General features: G+C 36.8%; 2 protein-coding genes across 2 annotated transcripts; one reads left to right on the plus strand and one right to left on the minus strand.

The window, feature by feature from the left end:
• Positions 1-1,403: 1,403 nt before the first annotated feature.
• On the plus strand, positions 1,404-8,103 carry LOC120088311 (adoMet-dependent rRNA methyltransferase spb1). The gene is made up of 11 exons (XM_039045520.1): positions 1,404-2,012; positions 2,637-2,684; positions 2,766-2,924; positions 3,041-3,087; positions 3,522-3,678; positions 3,762-3,823; positions 5,167-5,356; positions 5,917-6,006; positions 6,117-6,259; positions 6,371-6,497; positions 6,793-8,103. The coding sequence occupies exons 1-11, from the start codon at positions 1,539-1,541 to the stop codon at positions 7,834-7,836; spliced, it is 2,541 nt and encodes an 846-aa protein (XP_038901448.1). The 5' UTR covers positions 1,404-1,538; the 3' UTR covers positions 7,837-8,103.
• A 247-nt stretch (positions 8,104-8,350) lies between these two features.
• LOC120087858 (phenylcoumaran benzylic ether reductase POP1-like) lies at positions 8,351-10,827 on the minus strand. Its single transcript, XM_039044822.1, has 5 exons — positions 10,558-10,827; positions 10,145-10,279; positions 9,226-9,463; positions 8,789-8,992; positions 8,351-8,691 (listed from the first exon to the last, which is right to left on the minus strand). The coding sequence occupies exons 1-5, from the start codon at positions 10,738-10,740 to the stop codon at positions 8,525-8,527; spliced, it is 927 nt and encodes a 308-aa protein (XP_038900750.1). The 5' UTR covers positions 10,741-10,827; the 3' UTR covers positions 8,351-8,524.
• Between the last annotated feature and the right edge of the window lie 9,340 nt (positions 10,828-20,167).

Consider the following 20,167-nt stretch of genomic DNA (forward strand, 5'->3'; position numbering starts at 1 on the left):
ATATTACCTAGCATGTGTAGGTGAGAGTATGATGTATGAGTGAGACCATAGAAGAAATAGAAATACTTTTACTCCTAAACTATGTTTTCTTTTCCTTTTAGTTCAATAATGGTCATCTTGAGATAATAATTAATGTCATATCTACTCAACTACTCTTATAAGCCAGGTGAGTATTGAGTTCTATGTTAATTTTATATTAAAAGAAGGAAAATTTTCATAAATAGAAAAATGTCATATTATTTATAGAAATAATAATAATAAAAAAATATTGAGAGCGTTGCATCAATGATAAGACTTTTATCGGTTTCTAAAACTGATAGACTTCTATTAACTTCTATAAAATAAGATTAAATTTTATTATTTTGTGTAAATAGTTTCCTTTATTTTCTATTTTTGAAATCCTCCTTAAAAGAATGTAAAAGTAATAATATTTAGAATAAGTATTATATCAACGTGTACATACCTACTCATTTTCTTGAGGTTGAACCTTTACATTGATGTTTCATAGAAAAAAGGGTAAAAATATTATTTTGGTCTTAATACTTTAAATTTGTTCAACTTTAACCTACAATGGGTTCGAAGACTCAAAATCAAAGGACCCCATTCAAAAAACAAAACACCCTTGCATACGATTACAATGTTGTATATAGTATGTAGGAAATTTTGATACATCATCGATATCGAATTTGTTGTTAAACCCATAATAGATGATGCATCAAAATTTGTAATTGTACACAATTGGATGTTTTGTTTTTATGAGTGCCCCTGATTTTGAGTGCCAGAACCCGATATGTACTTAATTTTTGAGAAAATTGAATAGAAGGGACCCAAATGAAAATTAGCTTTGAGTTTGAAAATGAATAAATTTTGGCATTCTACAAAACGTCAATGTCATATGAAAGTACCACTTTGACAGTGCATGCTTCTTCTTTCTTCATCGACTACAACTTTCTTTTTTCTTTTTCTTTTTAAAGTCTAGTCTACAGTTTTTTCTTTAAACCTAATCATTCTTCTTTTTTAATCTACAACTTGTTCTTCAATCAATTTCTTTAACTTTTTTTGGCTCAATATGTACTTTTTTTTTTTTGAGAAATAAGGAGAGCGAGTGAGAAGTAAGAAAACTTATTAGTATAGAAGAGCAAATTGAGGATGATAGAAGAGGGAAGGAGTAAGAAGCGCGAGCGAAAATCTAAATGTGTGCATTCTTAAGTTAAATCAGTAATTTCACACGTTGTTGATGCAAGTGAAAGATTAAAATTAAACTTTGGACTAATTTTTATTTAAATTCCTTGAAAAGGGCAAAAATCACTTAAATTTTGATAATGGACAAAAATGGTAATTAAAAAAAAATTATATATTGTGCGAATTAATAAAAAAATATTAAACACCGAGTGAACCGCCTCCCACTGTGAGGCTTATTCGGAGGAGCAATAAAAACGCCATAAAACTCTCACACTCTTTTTCTTTTCTTTCTAAACCTAAAAGCCCACAGCGGCGTCGCCGGCGAATCCCTCAAAACTCCGAATTCAATTCCGGCAATGGGCAAAGTCAAGGGGAAGCATCGTTTGGACAAGTACTATCGCCTTGCCAAAGAGCATGGCTATCGCTCTCGTGCCTCATGGAAACTTGCTCAGCTCGATTCCAAATACAACTTCCTCCGCTCCTCCCATGCCGTCCTCGATCTCTGTGCCGCTCCTGGTGGTTGGATGCAAATTGCCGTCGAGCGGGTTCCCGTCGGTAGCCTCGTCGTCGGTGTCGATTTGGTTCCCATTGCGCCCGTCCGCGGTGCTGTCGCTATCGAGCAGGATATTACCAAGCCGGAGTGTAAGGCCCGGCTCAAGAAGATTATGAGTGACAAAGGGTGCGCTGCTTTTGATTTGATTTTGCACGATGGTTCACCCAATGTTGGCGGGGCTTGGGCGCAGGAGGCTATGGCTCAGAATTCCTTGGTTATAGACTCTGTTAAATTAGCTACTCAGTTGTTGGCTCCGAAGGGCACATTTGTTACCAAGGTGGGTTTTTTCATATTAGGTATTCATTTGTTTTGTAATCCTCTGAGGTCCGTTCTTGTTCCTTGGTGATCGTTCTGGGTGTTGGGTATTAAATATTATTTCAATGGGTAGTCGTCTTAACTTACGCTCGGTTTATCTGTCGTTGATTCTTCTCTTACTTAGTTGATAAACAAGCAAGCCCCTGGTCTATCGTGGTTCTCAATATGAAATCTTAGGATACTTTTTTTTTTGCTTATATAACAAAAACAAGTTTAGTAAATTTTATTCTTTCATCTTCCTGTATGTTGTGTTTGCAATTTGTTACATTCATGATGAGTGAAGTTAATTTGTTGGTCCTCCATCTTTTTACTTTAGGTTCCTTTGCTCTGGAGTCAAGGATGTGAGGATTTCAATTGGGATTTTTTTTTTGTTCGTAAAACACTGAAATACTAGTGAGATTGGGGGTTTAGAATTTAAATGAGAATTTTAAGCTATTACAATTATCAATATCTACTAAAGGAAATAGGATCATTCTTAATCTTGTTTTAGTTATGTGCGGATCAGGAAGTCACGAGCACTCTCTATTTTTTTCCCCATCACAAATATGACTGCCTTCCGATTGCTTATTTGCTCTTTCATTTTCAGGTTTTCAGGTCACAAGATTACAGTTCTGTCCTATATTGTCTCAAGCAGGTAATTTTCACTCTAATATGATGTCATAGTCATTTTGTTTCTATATATCTGATATTTATTAGCATTTAAATGGTATTGCAGTTATTTAATAAGGTTGAGGTTGATAAACCAGCAGCAAGTCGATCTACATCTGCAGAAATTTATATTTTGGGTTTTAGTTATAAGGCTCCTGCAAAGATTGATCCTCATCTTCTTGATGTGAAACACCTATTTCAAGGATCTGTCGAACCCCAACGGAAGGTAATTGTTGCTACATCCAAATGTAGCTAATGTGTGTGTTGTATTTGCCTCCTGAGTTTGTAGTCCATTCATCATCGTCGTTAATATATTATATCAAATTATTTTTTTGTGTCTAGGTGGTGGATGTACTTAGAGGAACAAAACAAAAGAGACATCGTGATGGGTAATTTTCATTTTAAGGACATATTTTATATGTTATGTTTGTTCATGCTCATGTTTGACTTACAATTTAGATATTACGAAGAAGCAGGGTGCTTGATTGCCAGCAACTATTGAATCATTTATAGTTAGAAAGATTTCTATGAGTACTTAAGGGCGTTATTTGGAGACAGTAAATTTCCAATTGTTTTGGGTACAAAGTATGGTAGAATGGGAAAGGGAGAGGATACTGCTTATATTCATTATTATGCTGGGAAAGGATTGTTCATCTGTGTCTGTGCATAGAGAGAGGAAACCAAAAAGTGTTGCTGAATTATTTTTAATTTGTATTAGTGATAAGAATTGGGTCATGGGTAGTGGTGGGATCAGCGGTGATCATGTGTCATCTTTTTGCCCATGAAGGATTTTTTATTTATTTTATGTTTGTTGTGATAATAGATATGAAGATGGAGATATGACTCTTCGGAAAGTGTCTTCTGCATCTAATTTCATCTGGTCAGATTCTCCTCTTGAGATTTTAGGAACTGTGACTTGCATAACTTTTGATGATCCTGCTTGTTTGCCGATTAAGGATAATGATTTAACAACTGAAGAGGTATTGTATATTTAGCATTTGTTTTTTGAAGGTTCCAATCATCATCTGGGAACTTTATTCACTAAATGCCTATACTCTGACAGGTTAAGGCACTTTGTGATGATTTGCGTGTCTTGGGAAAGCAAGATTTCAAGCATCTGCTGAAGTAAGATTCACACCCTCTAGATACTTGCATTCAAGTCTTTTTATTTTATTTTTGCATCTTTTTAAATATTATTATTATTCTTTTTCCTATAAGCATAGACTAATCTATAGTTTAAGTCCTTGGTCTCGTGTATGATGTAATGCGGTCTTTAGATGTTGGAGAGGACTAAATCATGACTTCTTTGGGGCTGAGAGATCATAGGTTCAATCCATGGTGGTCACCTACTTAAAATTTAATATCCTATGAGTTTTCTTAACGCCTAAACGTTGTAGGGTCAATAGGTTTCCCGTGAGATTAGTTGAGGTATGCAGAAGCTGGCCTGAACATTCACGGATATCAAAAAATAAAAAATAAATCATGTCTTTGGGGCTTCTAAAGTTGAACTTTTCTGTTACTGGTCTATGCTCCTGTTTTGGTTGAAAGCAGTAGGCACACAAAAATTGAAGTCTCGGGATTTGAATTCTTATGGCCTCGTTTGGTAATCATTTTGTTTTTTGTTTTTGTTTTTGAAAATTAAGCCTATGGACAGTACTTCCACTTCCATATTTCATCCTTTGTTATCTACTTTTCATCAATAGTTTAAAAAATTATGCCAAATTTTGATAACTAAAAAATGTAGCTTTTAAAAAGTTGTTTTTCTTTTTAGAATTTAGTTAAGAATTCAACCATTATAATTAAGAAAGATGCAAATCGTTATAAGAATTGTGGATGAAATAGGCTTAATTTTCAAAAACAAAAACAAAAAACCAAATGGTTACCAAATGGGACCTATGGTATTGATATTTTAGTTTCCATATCCTTTTCAATTACTTTAAGAACCAGTTTTAAGTAGTATGGATTTAGATGTCTATGAACTAGTTTAGGAACTATCTTCAGCTATTTTACAAAATTGGCCCCACACGTACCCATAAATATTGCTCATCTAAATAATAGAATTATTAGCCTCTCTTGGTAGGCTCAGTAGCCTTTCTCGTAATCTTCATAATTCAGATTGGAGGTGTTACATTACTACCATAGATGTAGAGCTGTATGGGGCCATAAATTATTAGGCTTATGGGTAAGTCTTATTCACGTTTTGTTCCACCTGATAGGATCAAACAGGTGTGGTAGAGCAATAGATTTCCCTCCACCTGGAGATTACTTGTATAATAGGAAGGCAAATTCTTAAAGGTTGATATACTGTAATGGTGGTTGTGTATATGTGTGCACATTTTGCATGCAGCTGTCGGAACAATTCTCTGATAACTTCACGTTTCTGAATATATATATATGTTTTAAATATTTTTAATTCATTCATTAATTATTATTATTATTATTATTATTTTTTATCATTCTTCATTTAGGTGGCGATTGAACATAAGGAAGGCCTTATCTCCCAATCTAAAGGCTACATCCACTTTGGTTAAAGATGCTGAAAATGAGGTAAAGCAGGATGAAGATGATAAACTACTAAATGAGATGGAGGAGCTGACATATGCTATGGAGCGGAAGAAGAAAAGGGCAAAGAAGTTACTTGCAAAAAGGAAAGCTAAGGTTTGTGATCTTGCAGAGTTCTCTTTCATTATTTCCTGTCCACTTGGGATTAATGCTTACAGAGACTTATGTTGCTCTTTTACACAAGAAGTGACTATGGTGTTTCAATTAATTGAAATTTGATGTTTGCTTATTACGGAAAAATTCGTTGCTGATTGGTATTTTTGCACTTGGGAATTCTAATATTCACAATATTATTTGGATAAAGAATTAGGGTCTTGCTCAATACAGTATGAGTGTCTAACTCTTTGTAGATTTCTAGACCTTTTTTTTGTTTTTTAAACTTATTACTACGAGCTACAATTTGTCATGGAAAGGGAAGGGCATGTTCTTGTAAGTTGCAATCACTTCCAGTTGACTTGTCCACCGATTTGTAGATTTCATGTTTCATCAAATAGTAGAATAGAGGTAAAGTATAGGCTGATCAATCTAATGTTGGCATTGTCGAATCTTTTTCTCCACCTCATAAAATCTCAGAATATGACCCATGCCTTCACCCTAGTATTTTATCACTAGTCATGTAATATCTGATTACGTGGGTATTTTTCTTTATCATAAAGGACAAAGCTAGGAAAGCGATGGGGGCGCAACTAGATGTCATGGAAGAGGGTTATGTTGATCATGAGTTATTCTCTCTTTCCAACATCAAGGTATGCTTTCACTTACACATTTCCCTGCCAATCCATTTCTCTCTTTTTTTTTTGGCATTGGGAATGTTGTATCTTCTTCTGAAATTCTTTTACTATTGTATATTAACCAGGGTAAGAATGATTTAAGAGTTGTTGATTCAACTGACTATGATGATGGCAATGATGAGTTTGGAGAACATGAAAATGATGTGACCAACGAGGAAAACCATGGGTCTTCAGCTAGTGATATTGATTCTGATGAAGAGCGCAGAAGGTTTCCTCCCTCCCTTTGCTTTAATTCAGTTAACATTCTGCTTAACTTTTATAATGAAGTAATGACTGCTTATTGTTATTTCTGTGATGCATACTGATACTATTTTTTCAGGTATGATGAACATATGGAAGAATTGTTGGATCAGGCTTATGAAAGCTTTATTTCCAGAAAGGAAGGAACTGCAAAGCAGCGGAAACGTGCAAGAAAAGCCTATTCTGATGATGTCGAGATGCTTGAGGTATGAAGCTGTAGTGCTAAAGGTTTTTAATTATAATTGATAACTAGTTCAATTTGACGTACGACCCCTGGTCATGTTTGCTTTTGTTTTCTGATGCAGTTCACGGTTTTTGGTCACTTTGGTTTTTCTTTTGGTCTATTTTTGTATATATGAGCAATGTCCTTCCCTTTGGAAATAGGAACTGTAATAGTTAGCTTAATTCAATCATCATTCCCATGTTAGTAGAATGGTCATATGAAACATATATCAGTTCCTGAGAAAATATTATCCTCACCTGGGAGTCGGATTTCTGCAGGAGGATGAGAATGGAGTCGATGGTGTTCAATCTGATTATGACTCCGACGAAAATATTGTAGATGCGGATAGAAATCCACTGATGGTATCTCTTGATGATGGTGCGGAGCCAACTCAAGAGGACATTGCAAACAAGTGGTTCAGTCAGGATATTTTTGCTGAAGCAGCAGAGGAGGGAGATTTGAAGGGGTTGGATAGCGAAGATGATACGCAGGTTGATGGACCAAAGGAAAGTACTGCTGTCTCCAAAGAAGGCAAGTCAAATATTCCAAAGAATGCAAGAGAGAAGTCCAAAATTTCAACTGAATCTAACGAAGCAGACAATGGATTTGAGGTAGTCCCTGCCCCGGCTACAGATTCAAGTGACAGTTCATCCTCTGAAGAGTCTGACGATGAAGATCCTGACACAAAGGCTGAGATATTAGCATGTGCAAAGAAGATGCTGAGGAAAAAGCAAAGAGAGCAAATTCTTGACGATTCTTACAACAAGTACATGTTTGATGACACAGGCTTGCCCAAGTGGTTTTTGGATGAGGAGCGTAGACATCGTCAACCGATAAAGCCTGTAACCAAAGAGGAGGTTGCGGCAATGAGAGCACAATTCAAAGAAATCGATGCTCGCCCTGCTAAAAAGGTAGCTGAAGCTAAAGCACGAAAGAAGCGAGTTGCAATGAAGAGACTCGAGAAGGTTCGTAAGAAGGCAAACGTCATCTCAGACCAGGCTGATATATCGGATCGATCAAAGAGGAAGATGATTGATCAACTTTACAAAAAAGCTGTACCCCAAAGGCCCAAAAAGGAACTTGTGGTTGCAAAGAAAGGAGTTCAAGTCAGGGTTGGTAAAGGTAAAGTCTTGGTTGATCGACGTATGAAGAAGGACGCGAGGAAGCATGGAATGAGCAAGCAGGGTAAAGGTTCAAAGAAGGGAAAGAACTCAAAGGCTCCAAGAGCTAAGGGGGGATTTGCCAAGGACTCAAAGGCACCAAGAGGTAATGCCGGATTCGCTAAGGCTTCCGGGAAGAAGGGAAGAAAGGGAAATAAATGATGGAAGAAAATGTGTGGAAATGTCCAAACTGGTGATATACAGAGATGAAGCATTCTGCCAATTTACTCTCGTGTACAATTTTGCAGTTCGATTCAATTTTGATATTTATTCTTTGTCCAACAAAAGCTATTATGTGGAAACACCATCAAAGTTTAGTATAGTTTTAACTTAAAAATATGCATTTTGTAGTATCGGATGATTGGGAAGTGACTTTATGGGACTAGAGAAAGAGAAATTATGATAGTTGCTTTGTAACTTTTAAATGTTGATGACATCTTTACATAAGCGCTTGAAATTATTTTAAAATACATTTTTAATCACTTAAAATTCATTTATTATTTAATTTCATATTTTTAAATGCAATTTTTATATCATCAAAATTGGAGTTGAATGATTAAAATCATGTTTTATGATTTTAAAAATGATAAAGTAGTTTTAATTATGTTAGAATCACTCTTAACCATGCTTTTATACTTTATAAATGAGGATTATAGTGAACTATGTTAGAATGATATGAAGTGAATCAAAGACGAGATTATTTCAGAATTAGTCTGCAAAAGAAAAAAAACCTGAGGCTATCTACAAAAGCCTCTGTTTTCATCATTTTTGCATTATACAAATATGAAGGGCAGAGCTGCTGTATTAAACAAAGTAAAGATCAAATTGGTTTGAGGGTGGGTGGGCATTTCTAAACAAATTGGTTGAGATATTCTTCCACAGTTGTGTATTGAACATCTGGATACAGCTCTGAAGCTTCTACTCCAACTGCTGGTTCAATATCAAAGTTGGTATGATCTCCCTTCACAAAAGCACTGTGACTAATTGCTAATCCTGTATTCAGTGGAAATGGAGTCTCTACAAAAAGAAAATTAGCAATACAAATGTGTTTTAGTCTTTTTATTTAAGAAACGGTGTAGATTAATTGACAAATTGTTGTTTTGTCCCAACAGACCTTGGATGTTCTTCACAAGCTCCTCCTCTGAGACGTAGGTCCTTTCAAGACTGTTGCCAATTTTTTTCTCCCACAGTGAGACTAGATCATTAGTCGAGTAGATGTTAGCAGGAGGTCTAATGTACAAGATCTTGTTGAGGGTTCTTGGATCATCTATGGCTCGGATGGTGTACGTCCCAATATCTTCTTCCTTGTTGTAAACCACTTCACAGAACACAGATGAATAATGAAACTAGTGTGAGGAAGGGCTGTTAAAACCAAACCTGTTTCCTTTTATGAAATTGGTTATGAATGATGATGCTTCATATGTTGCAGCCAGCCCAATGTGTATATATGTATGTTATGTAGAAGTGTTTTTATTAAAAGAAAAGAATCACAGCTCAAGAACATGGGATTATATAGCTGTATATCATGAGATTGAAATCAACATACTATACCTTTGGGACTTCCATCCCCTAAGATTTTAATTTTGTCTCTAGGTGGGTCTGTGGCTCCTGGTTGAGAGAAGTTGCGAAGATGGTAGCCACCAAAGAAATTGCTAACAACAAATGTATGGGGGATTCCCTCTGCTTCTATAGCCCTACGAATTTCAGCCTTAGCAGCAAACATCCGTTTTGCAGGCTCCACAGCGTGAACACGATCTACATCGTTGCCAAACTCCGAGGGAAAAAATCTCTGTACCAAACAAATTTTTAATGCAAAGACCAACCCCACAAAATGTATCTTTGTTAAATCACCAATCAACCTAAAAGGTTAAGTTGATGAACTTAAAAATTTATAGAATGATAAACAAATTAAAAAAAAATATTAAATGAGAGAGAAAATGATACTATAGGGTTCAAACTGGACAACTTAATCAACTAATGTCATTACTTTAAAGTTCCATTAAATTTTAATAAAGAGTTTAGTTTACTCTTTTGGTCTTCTATATTTAGATATTATATATAATACCTAAAATATATAATAAAATAAAAAAAATCAACAAAAACTTTTTGGTTTATTGAGTGGATGGGGATTCGTATTTTCTCTATCCTGAAAATGATAAAACAAAGATATGAAAAAAAAAGGTCACCTGCTAAAGTCTTTCCTATTTCCAACGGATCCTCAACATGTCTTATAGGATTTGCCTCTTTTAGATTCATTATTCTTGGATTAGATCTAATTTTCTTCTAGACTGAATAACTCTTAGATCCTTATGAACTCTAAATCGCTAATCAACCAAAAATCTTAAGATGGTTTATGTTATATTTAATTATATCAATCTACAACACTACAACCCTTGCAAGAACAATCAAATGCATAACATTGAACAAATTTGGTAAGGGAATGGCAGTGGTGAAATGGTTGAAGGGTTACCTTAACATTACCAGCTTGTTTGATGGCAGATATGATCTTATCTTGATGGGATAACAAAGCACGACTAACGGTGGATATCACCACATCAACCTGCTGTATTGCCCTAACCAGACTCTCATTGTCGAAGATATCGCCCTGCCCCAATTTCTCAGAGTCTTAGCAAATTGAACATTATCATTTCCCAAGATTATAGTATGAATGGACGTAAAGGATCATCAGCACATTATTAGTTTCAGAAAAACCAAAAAGATAATCTTCACTTCGTAGAATTGAACTAAAGACCTAATTCAGTTGGAACACTATCACTTCCAACTTGTACATTTCACATTTCAGCAATCGATTCCGTAATCTTGTATTGTACATTCTCAACAATCAAACGAAAAAAATTCAGAGATAAAGAATAAGAAACTTACGGTAACGAGATTGACACCCAAGCTCCTGAAATTATCGATGATCGAAGACTTGCCGGAGTCAGCGAGCGTAGATTCGCGGACCAATGCACAAGTTGGATGACCTGCTTTGGCGCTGGCTTCTACTAAAAATTTTCCGATGTAACCAGTCCCACCGATGATGAGAACCTTGGGCTGCTGAGGCATGGTTTCCGGCGAACAAAACCTGATCGGAGCTGTAACGGTGACTTGCAAATGGAAAGAACTAAGAAGATGATCCTACTTTTTCGTTGTATCTACATCCATATGAGTGGAAAATATATATATGGAAAAAATTTGGGGCCGCCATCTATTGTGAGCGAACAATTAACAATCGCCACGTGTCAATTCATTGTTTTGGAAAAATTATTAAGAGGTTAATTTTTGGTTTGCATTATTAAAGAATTGTTTTTTTTAATAAAAATGAAGACAAATTGCAAAAATCACGCTTAAAGTATGGTGGTAATTGTAATTATACATTTAAATTTTCAATTGTAAAGGATAGGCCCCAAAACTTCTAGAGGTGTTAAAATTGGACACTCAAACTTACAACAATTGTAGAAAATGAACTCACAAATGATAAACATGGAACCCTTCAAAGTTATACAATTATGTAAGTTTGAGGACTCAATTTAACACTTGTTTTTAAGGGTTCTACATTTAAAATTGAAAGTTTAAGGGTATAATTGCAACTACCATCATACTTTAGAAATTATTTTTAAAACTATTCCTAAATTATGATGGTAGGGCAAAAAACCATTCCTAAAGTATGATGGTAGTTGTAATTTTTCCTAAAAACTATATTGCTCTCTCTATATATAGTTTTGAAATATATATAGTCTTCCGTTAGAATGTTGAGCAAAAATATATATCCCAACCTAATGAGAATTAAATCATAATCTTAAATGAAGGCTAAAATTTATATCTTCAATTAGTCAAGTGTGTGTTTTTTTTAATATTTGAAATTAACTTAAATATTTTGGTTTGGACATGGTATTAAATTTCCATCCATATGTCGGTATTTATCGATATTTTCGCATTTATATAGATACGAAATTGACATGGGAGGTGAAGTAACATTTCTATTTGTTCGCACGAGATTCCAAGAGAAATTTATTTCGTGGAACTTGAACTTTGTATTTGTATTAATTTTGTGGAAAGTGAGTACAATCTCTAATACAATGCTTTCAAAATAAACTATAAACTTTAAGCTAGTTGATCTTCTTGACCGATCGGCCTTTGAGCTTGTTGATCTTCTTGGGTGATCGGCCTTTGAGCTTGTTGATCTTCTTGGGTGATCGGCCTTTGGGCTTGTTGATCTTCTTGGGTGATCGGCTTTGGGCTTGTTGATCTTCTTGGGTGATCGGCTTTGGGCTTGTTGATCTTCTTGGGTGATCGACTTTGGGCTTGTTGATCTTCTTGGATGATCAACCTTTGGGCTTGATGATCTTCTTGGATGATCGACCTTTGGGCTTATTGATCTTCTTGGATGATTGACCTTTACGCTTGTTGATCTTATTGAAGGATTAGTGTTCGCACAGGCTTCCGGAGAAACTTGTTTCGTGGGATTGAACTTAAGGTGGTGTTGATGTTGAAGTTGATTTGATGCGATGTGGTTCGATTTCTAGTACTTGATCCTCTGATTCTCTCTCAGTTGGGTGAATGTGCTTGACTTGAAGAAGAAAAGCATCAAACGTTCTTGAAGTAGAAGTCTTGGAAGAGTCTTTGGGTCTTCAAGAATCTTCTGTCTTCTAGGAGTGCAGCTTCAGGAGTCTTGGGAGTCTTCTGCTTGTTGATGAATTCTCTAAGGACTTCAGTCTTCTGATTTCAGTCTTCAGAATGCTTGCATCTTCAAAGGAGAGTATTCTGATCGTAAAGAATTCCCTATAAGCTCTTTGGAGTATAAAATTGTTTTCCCGAGAGCTTATCTATTTATAGAGTTCATAGACGGGCTTGAGTTTGGTTGATCCATGGGCCTGGCCTTTGGGCTCAATTAGTTGGACTTAAGCTTGGTTGGTCCATGGGATTGACCTTTGGGCCCAATTAGTCAGATTTAGGCCTAATTTGACATTTGGGTTAAATTCAACATATTTTTGGACTTAGTTGGACTTTGACCTAAATAATAATATCAAATTGGGTCAAATTAATCTTATCTGATTCAACGATCATGATAAAACCACGTGGCGTCATCGAAATTTTTCTTCAACTTCAATTCAGGGTATATTCAACTCCTAATTGAGTCCTGATTTGGAATTTCATCATTAATTTAGTAAATGACGTGACAACTTGTGATTGGTCTAAAATTTCTCATTCAACAAATGCCCCTTTCAAGATTTATGCGATGAATCTCGAAAAATATAAAATTGGAATCAAAATCCAAATATATTTATTCTTGAATTTGACCTTAGTTGATGTGTTAGTCAAACTATGAATTTAGTACATAAGTTTAACTTGAATTTGGGATAAAATTTGGAATATTCCCAAATTTACGAAAAATTTTGAGCTTTGTCCCAATTTAATTTGATTTGGATTTAAGATAAAATTTGGGATATGCCCAAATTTTAATAAAAGATGATTTTTTTTCTTATCCGCTCAATAGGATACTTGAATTTGGAATATGGCCAAATTTTAATTTGGGATAAATTTTAGATCTTTCCCACAACTTGATTTAGAACCTAAATTTAGATGAATTTGATATAAAATTTGGAAGATGCCCAAATTTAATTTGAGATTTTATCTTTAATAATTTGGGTTGAAGATAAAAGTTTGATGATTTAGATTTGGGATAAAATTTGGAATATGCCCAAATTTTAATTTGACTTAATAATTTGGGATAAAAGTATGATTTGGTGATTTAGGTGGGATAAAATTTGGAATATGAAATTTGAGATTTTATCCTTAATAATTTGGCTTAAGCATAAAAGTCTCATAATTTAGATTTGGGATAAAACTTGAAATATGCCCAAATTTTAATTTGAGATTTTATTTGCAATTTAATCTCAATGTTGAAAATTTTTTATTTTGAATAAAATTTGGAATATGGTCAGATTTTAATTTATGATTTTATCCACAATTTAAATTTGTTGAAGATAAATTTGAGGACAAAATCTAATAAGATTAAATTAAATAGGAAATTTGTTTAATTTAATTTGAAATTAGAATAGAATCAAATTAAGAAATCTGATAAAAAAAATCTAATATTTTAAATCAAATCTTTTATTTGATTTGGATTTCATATTTTGTTATGGAACCAGGAACCTCAATATAAATAGGAACTCAAACCCCTCCATTATCTTCATCCCCTCATCTTCTTCTAATCTTTACTTTTTCTCTTTTTTCTCTTCTTCTTTCATTTTTTTTTAAAGAACATTTCTTTTTTTCCTTTTTTTTTTCTTTTTCTTTTTTCTTTACTTGCCTTTTTTTTTTTTCTTTACTTGCCTTTTTTTTTTCTTCATAGGTTTACTAATTTGTCCCCTTACTCTTTTGTAGGAGCTAAAGCGCAACTCAAGGGTGTACAACCGCGTCTTTTGTAGGATGACCTTTGTATGGTCTATCTATTGTATGCCTGTTCATGCTTCCTGATCGTCATGGGAGGGGCCCTGCAAGACTTACAACTCTCCCATGCTTTCACCCTAAGGAGGATACCGATAAGGTCTACGGCTTACAACTTTCCCATGCTTTCACCCTAGGGAGGATTCCGATAAAGTCTATCTTGTAGCACCGTTTGCATATCCTGAACGTCATGGGAGGGGCCTTGCAAAGCTTACAACTCTCTCATGTTTTCATCCTAGGGAGGATCCCGATAAGGTCTACCGTAGCACCGTTTGCATATCCTGAACGTCATGGGAGGGGCCCTGCAAGGCATACAACTCTCCCATGCTTTCACCCTAGGGAGGATCCCGATAAGGTCTACCTTGTAACACCGTTCGCATATTCTACACGTCATGGGAGGGGCCCTGCAAGGTTTACAACTCTCCTATGCTTTCACCCTAGGGAGGATCCTGATAAGGTCTACCTTGTAGCACCGTTCGCATATCTTAATCATCATAGGAAGGGCCCTGCAAGGCTTATAACTCTCCCATGCTTTCACCCTAGGGAGGATTCCAATAAAGTCTACCTTGTAGCACCGTTCGCATATCCCGATCATCATGGGAGGGGCCCTGCAAGGCTTACAACTCTCCCATACTTTCACACTAGGGAGGATCCCGATAAGGTCTACCTTGTAGCACCGTTTGCCATATCCTGAATGTTATGGAAGGGGCCCTGCAAGGCTTATAACTCTCCCATGCTTTCACCCTAGAGAGGATTCCGATAAGGTCTACCTTGTAGCACCGTTCGTATATCCTGAACGTCATGGGAGGGGCCCTGCAAGGCTTACAACTCTCCCATGCTTTCACCCTAGGGAGGATCCCAATAAAGTCTACCTTGTTATGTTACTCCTTGATCAAAATTTGAAGATAAGAGAAATATGCCATTAAGTATTGAGGATGAGATTGATATGCCATCAAACTTTGAAGATGAGAAGAATATGCCATCAAGCTTTTGAGTGGAGTCAGGTTGGCTAGAGTCGATCTCGCATACAAGGTGAAGCCAGACGGACCAGAGTTGTCCTTGCATATGAGGTAGAGTTTGGCAAACCAAACTTGATCTCGCATATGAGGTGGAACCACACCCATATTTTTTTTAGAGGAAGCGAAGCTACACCAATTTTGGAGAAGGGGTGAAATTATACCAACATTTTGGAGAGGAAACGAAACCGCACCATGACTTTGGAGATGAAGCGAAGTCGCGCCAATAGTTTGGAGATGAAGCGAAGTCACGCCATAACTTTGAAGATGAGGCGAACCACGCTAGACTTTGGAGATAAAACGAAATTGCACTAACATTTTCAAGATGAAGCGAAGTCGCGCCATCAATTTGGAGATGAAGCGAAGCCACGCTATGGCTTTGAAGATGAAGTGAACCACGCCAGACTTTGGAGATGAAGCGAAGCTGCGTCATGATTTTGTAGATTGACTCATTGAAGATGGAGCCGAGCTATGCACACCGACCATGAACTTGAAGATGAAGCGGAGCCATGCACACCAATCTTGAGCTTAAAGATGGAGCGGAGCCATGCACATCGACCTTGAACTTGAAGACGGAGTGAAGCCATGCACACTGACCTTGAACTTGAAGATGGAAGTGGAGCCATGCACACCAATCTTGAACTTGAAGATGGAAGCAGAGCCATGCACACCGATCTTGAACTTGAAGATGGAAGTGGGGCCATGCACGTCAATCTTGAACTTAAAGATAGAAGTGGGGTCATGCACGCCAATCTTGAACTTGAAGATGGAGCAGCATCGATGGAGCCTCTGAACTTGAAGATGGAGAAGCATCGACGAGACCTTTGTGTTTGAGTTCGACAAAGCATCGGCAAATCCTCCGCATTTGAGTTTGATGAAGCATCGACGAATCCTTTGCACTTGAGCTTGAAGAATCGATGAATCCTCCGCATTTAAGCTTGAAGCATCTGTAAATCCTCCGCACTTGAGTTTGACGAAGCATCGATGAATCTTCACATTGAGCTCGACTTCACGAATTTGAGCATGAAGATGCCATTGAAAAGCCTCCAGACTTGAGCATGAAGATGAAACATCGATGAAACCTCTGAACTTGAAGATAGAAGAGCATCCGAGTTTGATTTCAAAGAGGAAGCGAAGTGCATTCCAAGCGTATGCCTTTTATTTACTGTGCTAGCTCCTTACGAGGGATGAACTTCTTCATCCATTATATTGCCCCCAATAGGGATTAACATCTTCAATCTGGAGTGTCATTCCTTAATGGGGACGATCAACATCAATCTTGTAGTATCATATTTGCGTGGTTGTCGTACCTCTTCTGATGGACTAGACTTAAATTTCTTTAAGTTTCCTTCGTATCTTTAAAGAAAGGGATCAAATCATGACGTAGTTCAATTTTTTTTTTTTTTTTTTTAACTGGACTGAACTTGAAGTTTCTTTCAAGCTGTCTACATACCCTTCATAATGATAGAGATCAAGTCATAATATAGTTCAAGAAGATTTATTTATTTATTTATTTATTATTATTATTATTTTTTAACTAGATTGAACTTGAAGTTTCTTTCAAGCTGCCTACATACCCTTTATAATGATAGGGATCAAGTCATAATATAGTTCGTACAATTTTTTTTGGGCCCTTCACATTTTAAGCTCATGCGGTCTAGGAGCATCATGCAGTTTAGGCTCTTGCGATGAGGAGCTTCTTCATTTAAACATCAGAAGCTCTTATTTCATCATGGTTTTGATTATCCTCTTATTTGTAGGATTTGTCAATATGATGAGTGTTGGCTTCACTATCAAGGAACCTTCTATACTTATGTCAATAGAAAATTTCCTCTTCATGCGTGAAGGTACACGACTGTGAATCTTTTCGTCGTTGTTTTCTTCATGGAATGACGTTGGATTCAAGATTTTCATCCTTTCTTTACGTTGATCGCTTGTTGTCTTGAGATGATCAAAAGCAGATATTGAAGGTTGATCTTTTTTTGATGTGGATATACTTAGCCTTTTGAAGGCTGAAGTTCGAGCAGAAGTAGTCGTTAGACATTGGTCTTCTTCTCCTACCGTGGCGATACTCAATCTTTGAAAGACTGAAGATCGAGCACTTGAAGGCTTAATACGATCGAAGATAGAAGTTCTTTATTTCATTTCTTCTGAGTCGTTGACTTCTTCAGCAGTCACATGATTGTTGTCGACTTCCACTATGCCGACAGTGTAACATGCAATAACTTCTGATACCTTCTCTGATGATTATTGAGAAAGTTTCTTGGGAGAAATTCTGCCGAAGTTTTCGGCCGTCGGAATTGAGGGAAGTCCTTGTCTTCTTTCTTAGCTGGCTTAGGCTTCTGTGTCATCTTTTTGCCTTTCTTTTTATGAGTCTTGTTTCTTCTTTTATAGCTTCGATAGGAATGCGACTCTTTTTGGGTGAAGTTTGGTTGTCTTCTCTTTCGATGAGTCACTACTATCCACCCTTCGTTGTCATCTTCATCAAGCTCATCTTTCTTTTCGGAATTTTCTGTTTGAATCTCTTGTTGAAACCAAACAACTATAGGCTCGAATTCTCCAAACTGGATCGGGCTTTGTTTTTGAATATGGGACACAGACAGTATTGGAACATTTGAAGTCACCGCTACTGTAGCGTGATTTTTCTGAGCTACTTCTTCCAAATCTAGCTCAATCTTCTTTTCACGAGCCAATTTCATAATTCATTCCTTCAGCATGAAGCACCTTTCAAATGGGTGACTAATGACCCGATGATACTTACAGTAGTTAGGAACATCTATTTTTCCTTCTTGTTTCGGTCGCTTGCATTCCGGTAGCTGAATAAGTTGATTCTCTAGTAGTTGCTTCAACATATCTACTACATCAGAGTCAGGGAATGGATAAACCTTCTCTTGTCGTTCTTTAAGAGTTGGACGACGCTTCTCGCCCTCATTGTGCCTTCTTTCAAATTTTGTTTGTTTTCCTTTGGAGGAAAATTTCAACGGGGATGCATGAACGACCATAGATTCTTTTGTGGCACTACCCACGATCTTTTCAGTGCCCTTGGCATCATTTTTGTATTTTCTCCCTTCAGAAACTAGGAAATTTTTAGTTCCCCTGTTGGCAATGCTCAGCTCCATATCATGAGCGCGTGTTGCCAGCTTCTCAAACGTACGAGGTTTTATCCTTTGTAGGATGTAGAGAAGCTTTCAGTGCATGCCTTAAGTGCACATCTCCACTGCAGATAATTCAGTAAGTCTATCTTTGCAATCCAGACTTAAAGCTCTCCATCGGTTGATGTAATCAACGACTGTCTCTCCCTTCCACTGTTTGGTGTTCGTCAGCTCCATCATGCTAACAGTACGCTTTGTACTGTAGAAGCGGTTCAGGAACTCCCTTTCTAGCTATTCCCAACTGTCAATCACTTCTTGCTCCAAATCAGTATACCAATCGAAAGCATTTCCTTTCAAGGTATGAAAGAACTGCTTGACTAGCTGGTCTCCTTTGGTTCCTGCATTTTCACAGGTTTCAATGAAGTATGCAACATGTTGTTTTGGATTGCCCTTTCCATCGCACTACTGGAACTTTGGAGGTTGATACCTAGCTGCATTCTCAGGTTGTCAATTCTCTTGGTGTATGGCTTTGAGTACATAAAGGAAGTTTGCAACGGTCCTCCGTACTGAGCTCTTATGGAGTTTGTGATCATATCCTAGAGCTGTTGAACTAACAGGGAGGCAACAGAGGTGGATTGTGGTGGCTAACTTTCTTGCAAGACAGTCTTTCCTTTGTCATTGGCTTTTGTAGCTAGAGATTGACTTGATCAGTAGTATCTTGAGCCTGTATTTGATCTCTTAAAGCGGCGATTTCATGATCTTGCTCCTCTACAACCTTCATTAGGAGTTTATCTTTACCTCTATCTTTACCATGATCGACTCAGTTGTTACGTCAGTCATCATGACAGACACTACATCAAAATGTGATACTTTCTCTGATAGATCAGTAGCAGAAGCATAGTTGTCGAACAAGGGATTTTTTTTTATGACGATCCTGCCTTTAAGAGATTCCATCAGCTGGTCCCAAATTTCCTCCATGATGACAGAGCATATGTAAGTGTTGCTTGCGATGGTAGCTTTGGATGCAACTTTCTTTGGTGCCATTTGTAGATTTGTTAGACTTGGATGACGAGAGAGAGATGAGAGGTAGAGATGTCCCACTGGGCATGCCAATTTGTTCGCACGAGATTTCAAGAGAAATTTATTTCGTGGAACTTGAACTTTGTATTTGTATTAATTTTGTGGAAAGTGAGTACAATCTCTAATACATAGTATTTTGATGCTTTCAAAATAAACTATAAACTTTAAGCTAGTTGATCTTCTTGGGTGATCGACCTTTGGGCTTGTTGATCTTCTTGACCGATCCGCCTTTGGGCTTGTTGATCTTCTTGGATGATCGACCTTTGGGCTTGTTGATCTTCTTGGGTGATCGGCTTTTGAGCTTGTTGATCTTCTTGGATGATCGGCCTTTGGGCTTGATGATCTTCTTGGATGATCAACCTTTGGACTTGATGATCTTCTTGGATAATCGGCCTTTGAGCTTGATGGTCTTCTTGGATGATTGGCCTTTAGGCTTGTTGATCTTATTGGAGGATTATTCGTACGAGGCTTCCGGAGAAACTTGTTTCGTAGAGTTGAACTTAAGTTGGTATTGATATTGAAGTTGATTTGATGCGATGTGGTTCGATCTCTAGTACTTGATCCTCTGATTCTCTCTCAATTGGGTGAATGTGCTTGACTTGAAGAAGAAAAGCACCGAATGTTCTTGAAGTAGAAGCCTTGGAAGAGTCTTTGGGTCTTCAAGGATCTTCTGTCTTCTAGGAGTGCAGCTTCAGGAGTCTTTGGAGTCTTCTGCTTGTTGATGAATTCTTTCTGGGCTCTTTGAATGTAGAAAATGTTTGTATCTTCAAAGGACTTTAGTCTTCAGAAGGCTTGTATCTTCAAAGGATTTCAGTCTCAGAATGCTTGCATCTTCAAAGGACTTCAGTCTTCAGG

This window comes from Benincasa hispida, chromosome 10, assembly GCF_009727055.1.
Source record: "Benincasa hispida cultivar B227 chromosome 10, ASM972705v1, whole genome shotgun sequence".
Taxonomy (NCBI): Eukaryota; Viridiplantae; Streptophyta; class Magnoliopsida; order Cucurbitales; family Cucurbitaceae; genus Benincasa; species Benincasa hispida.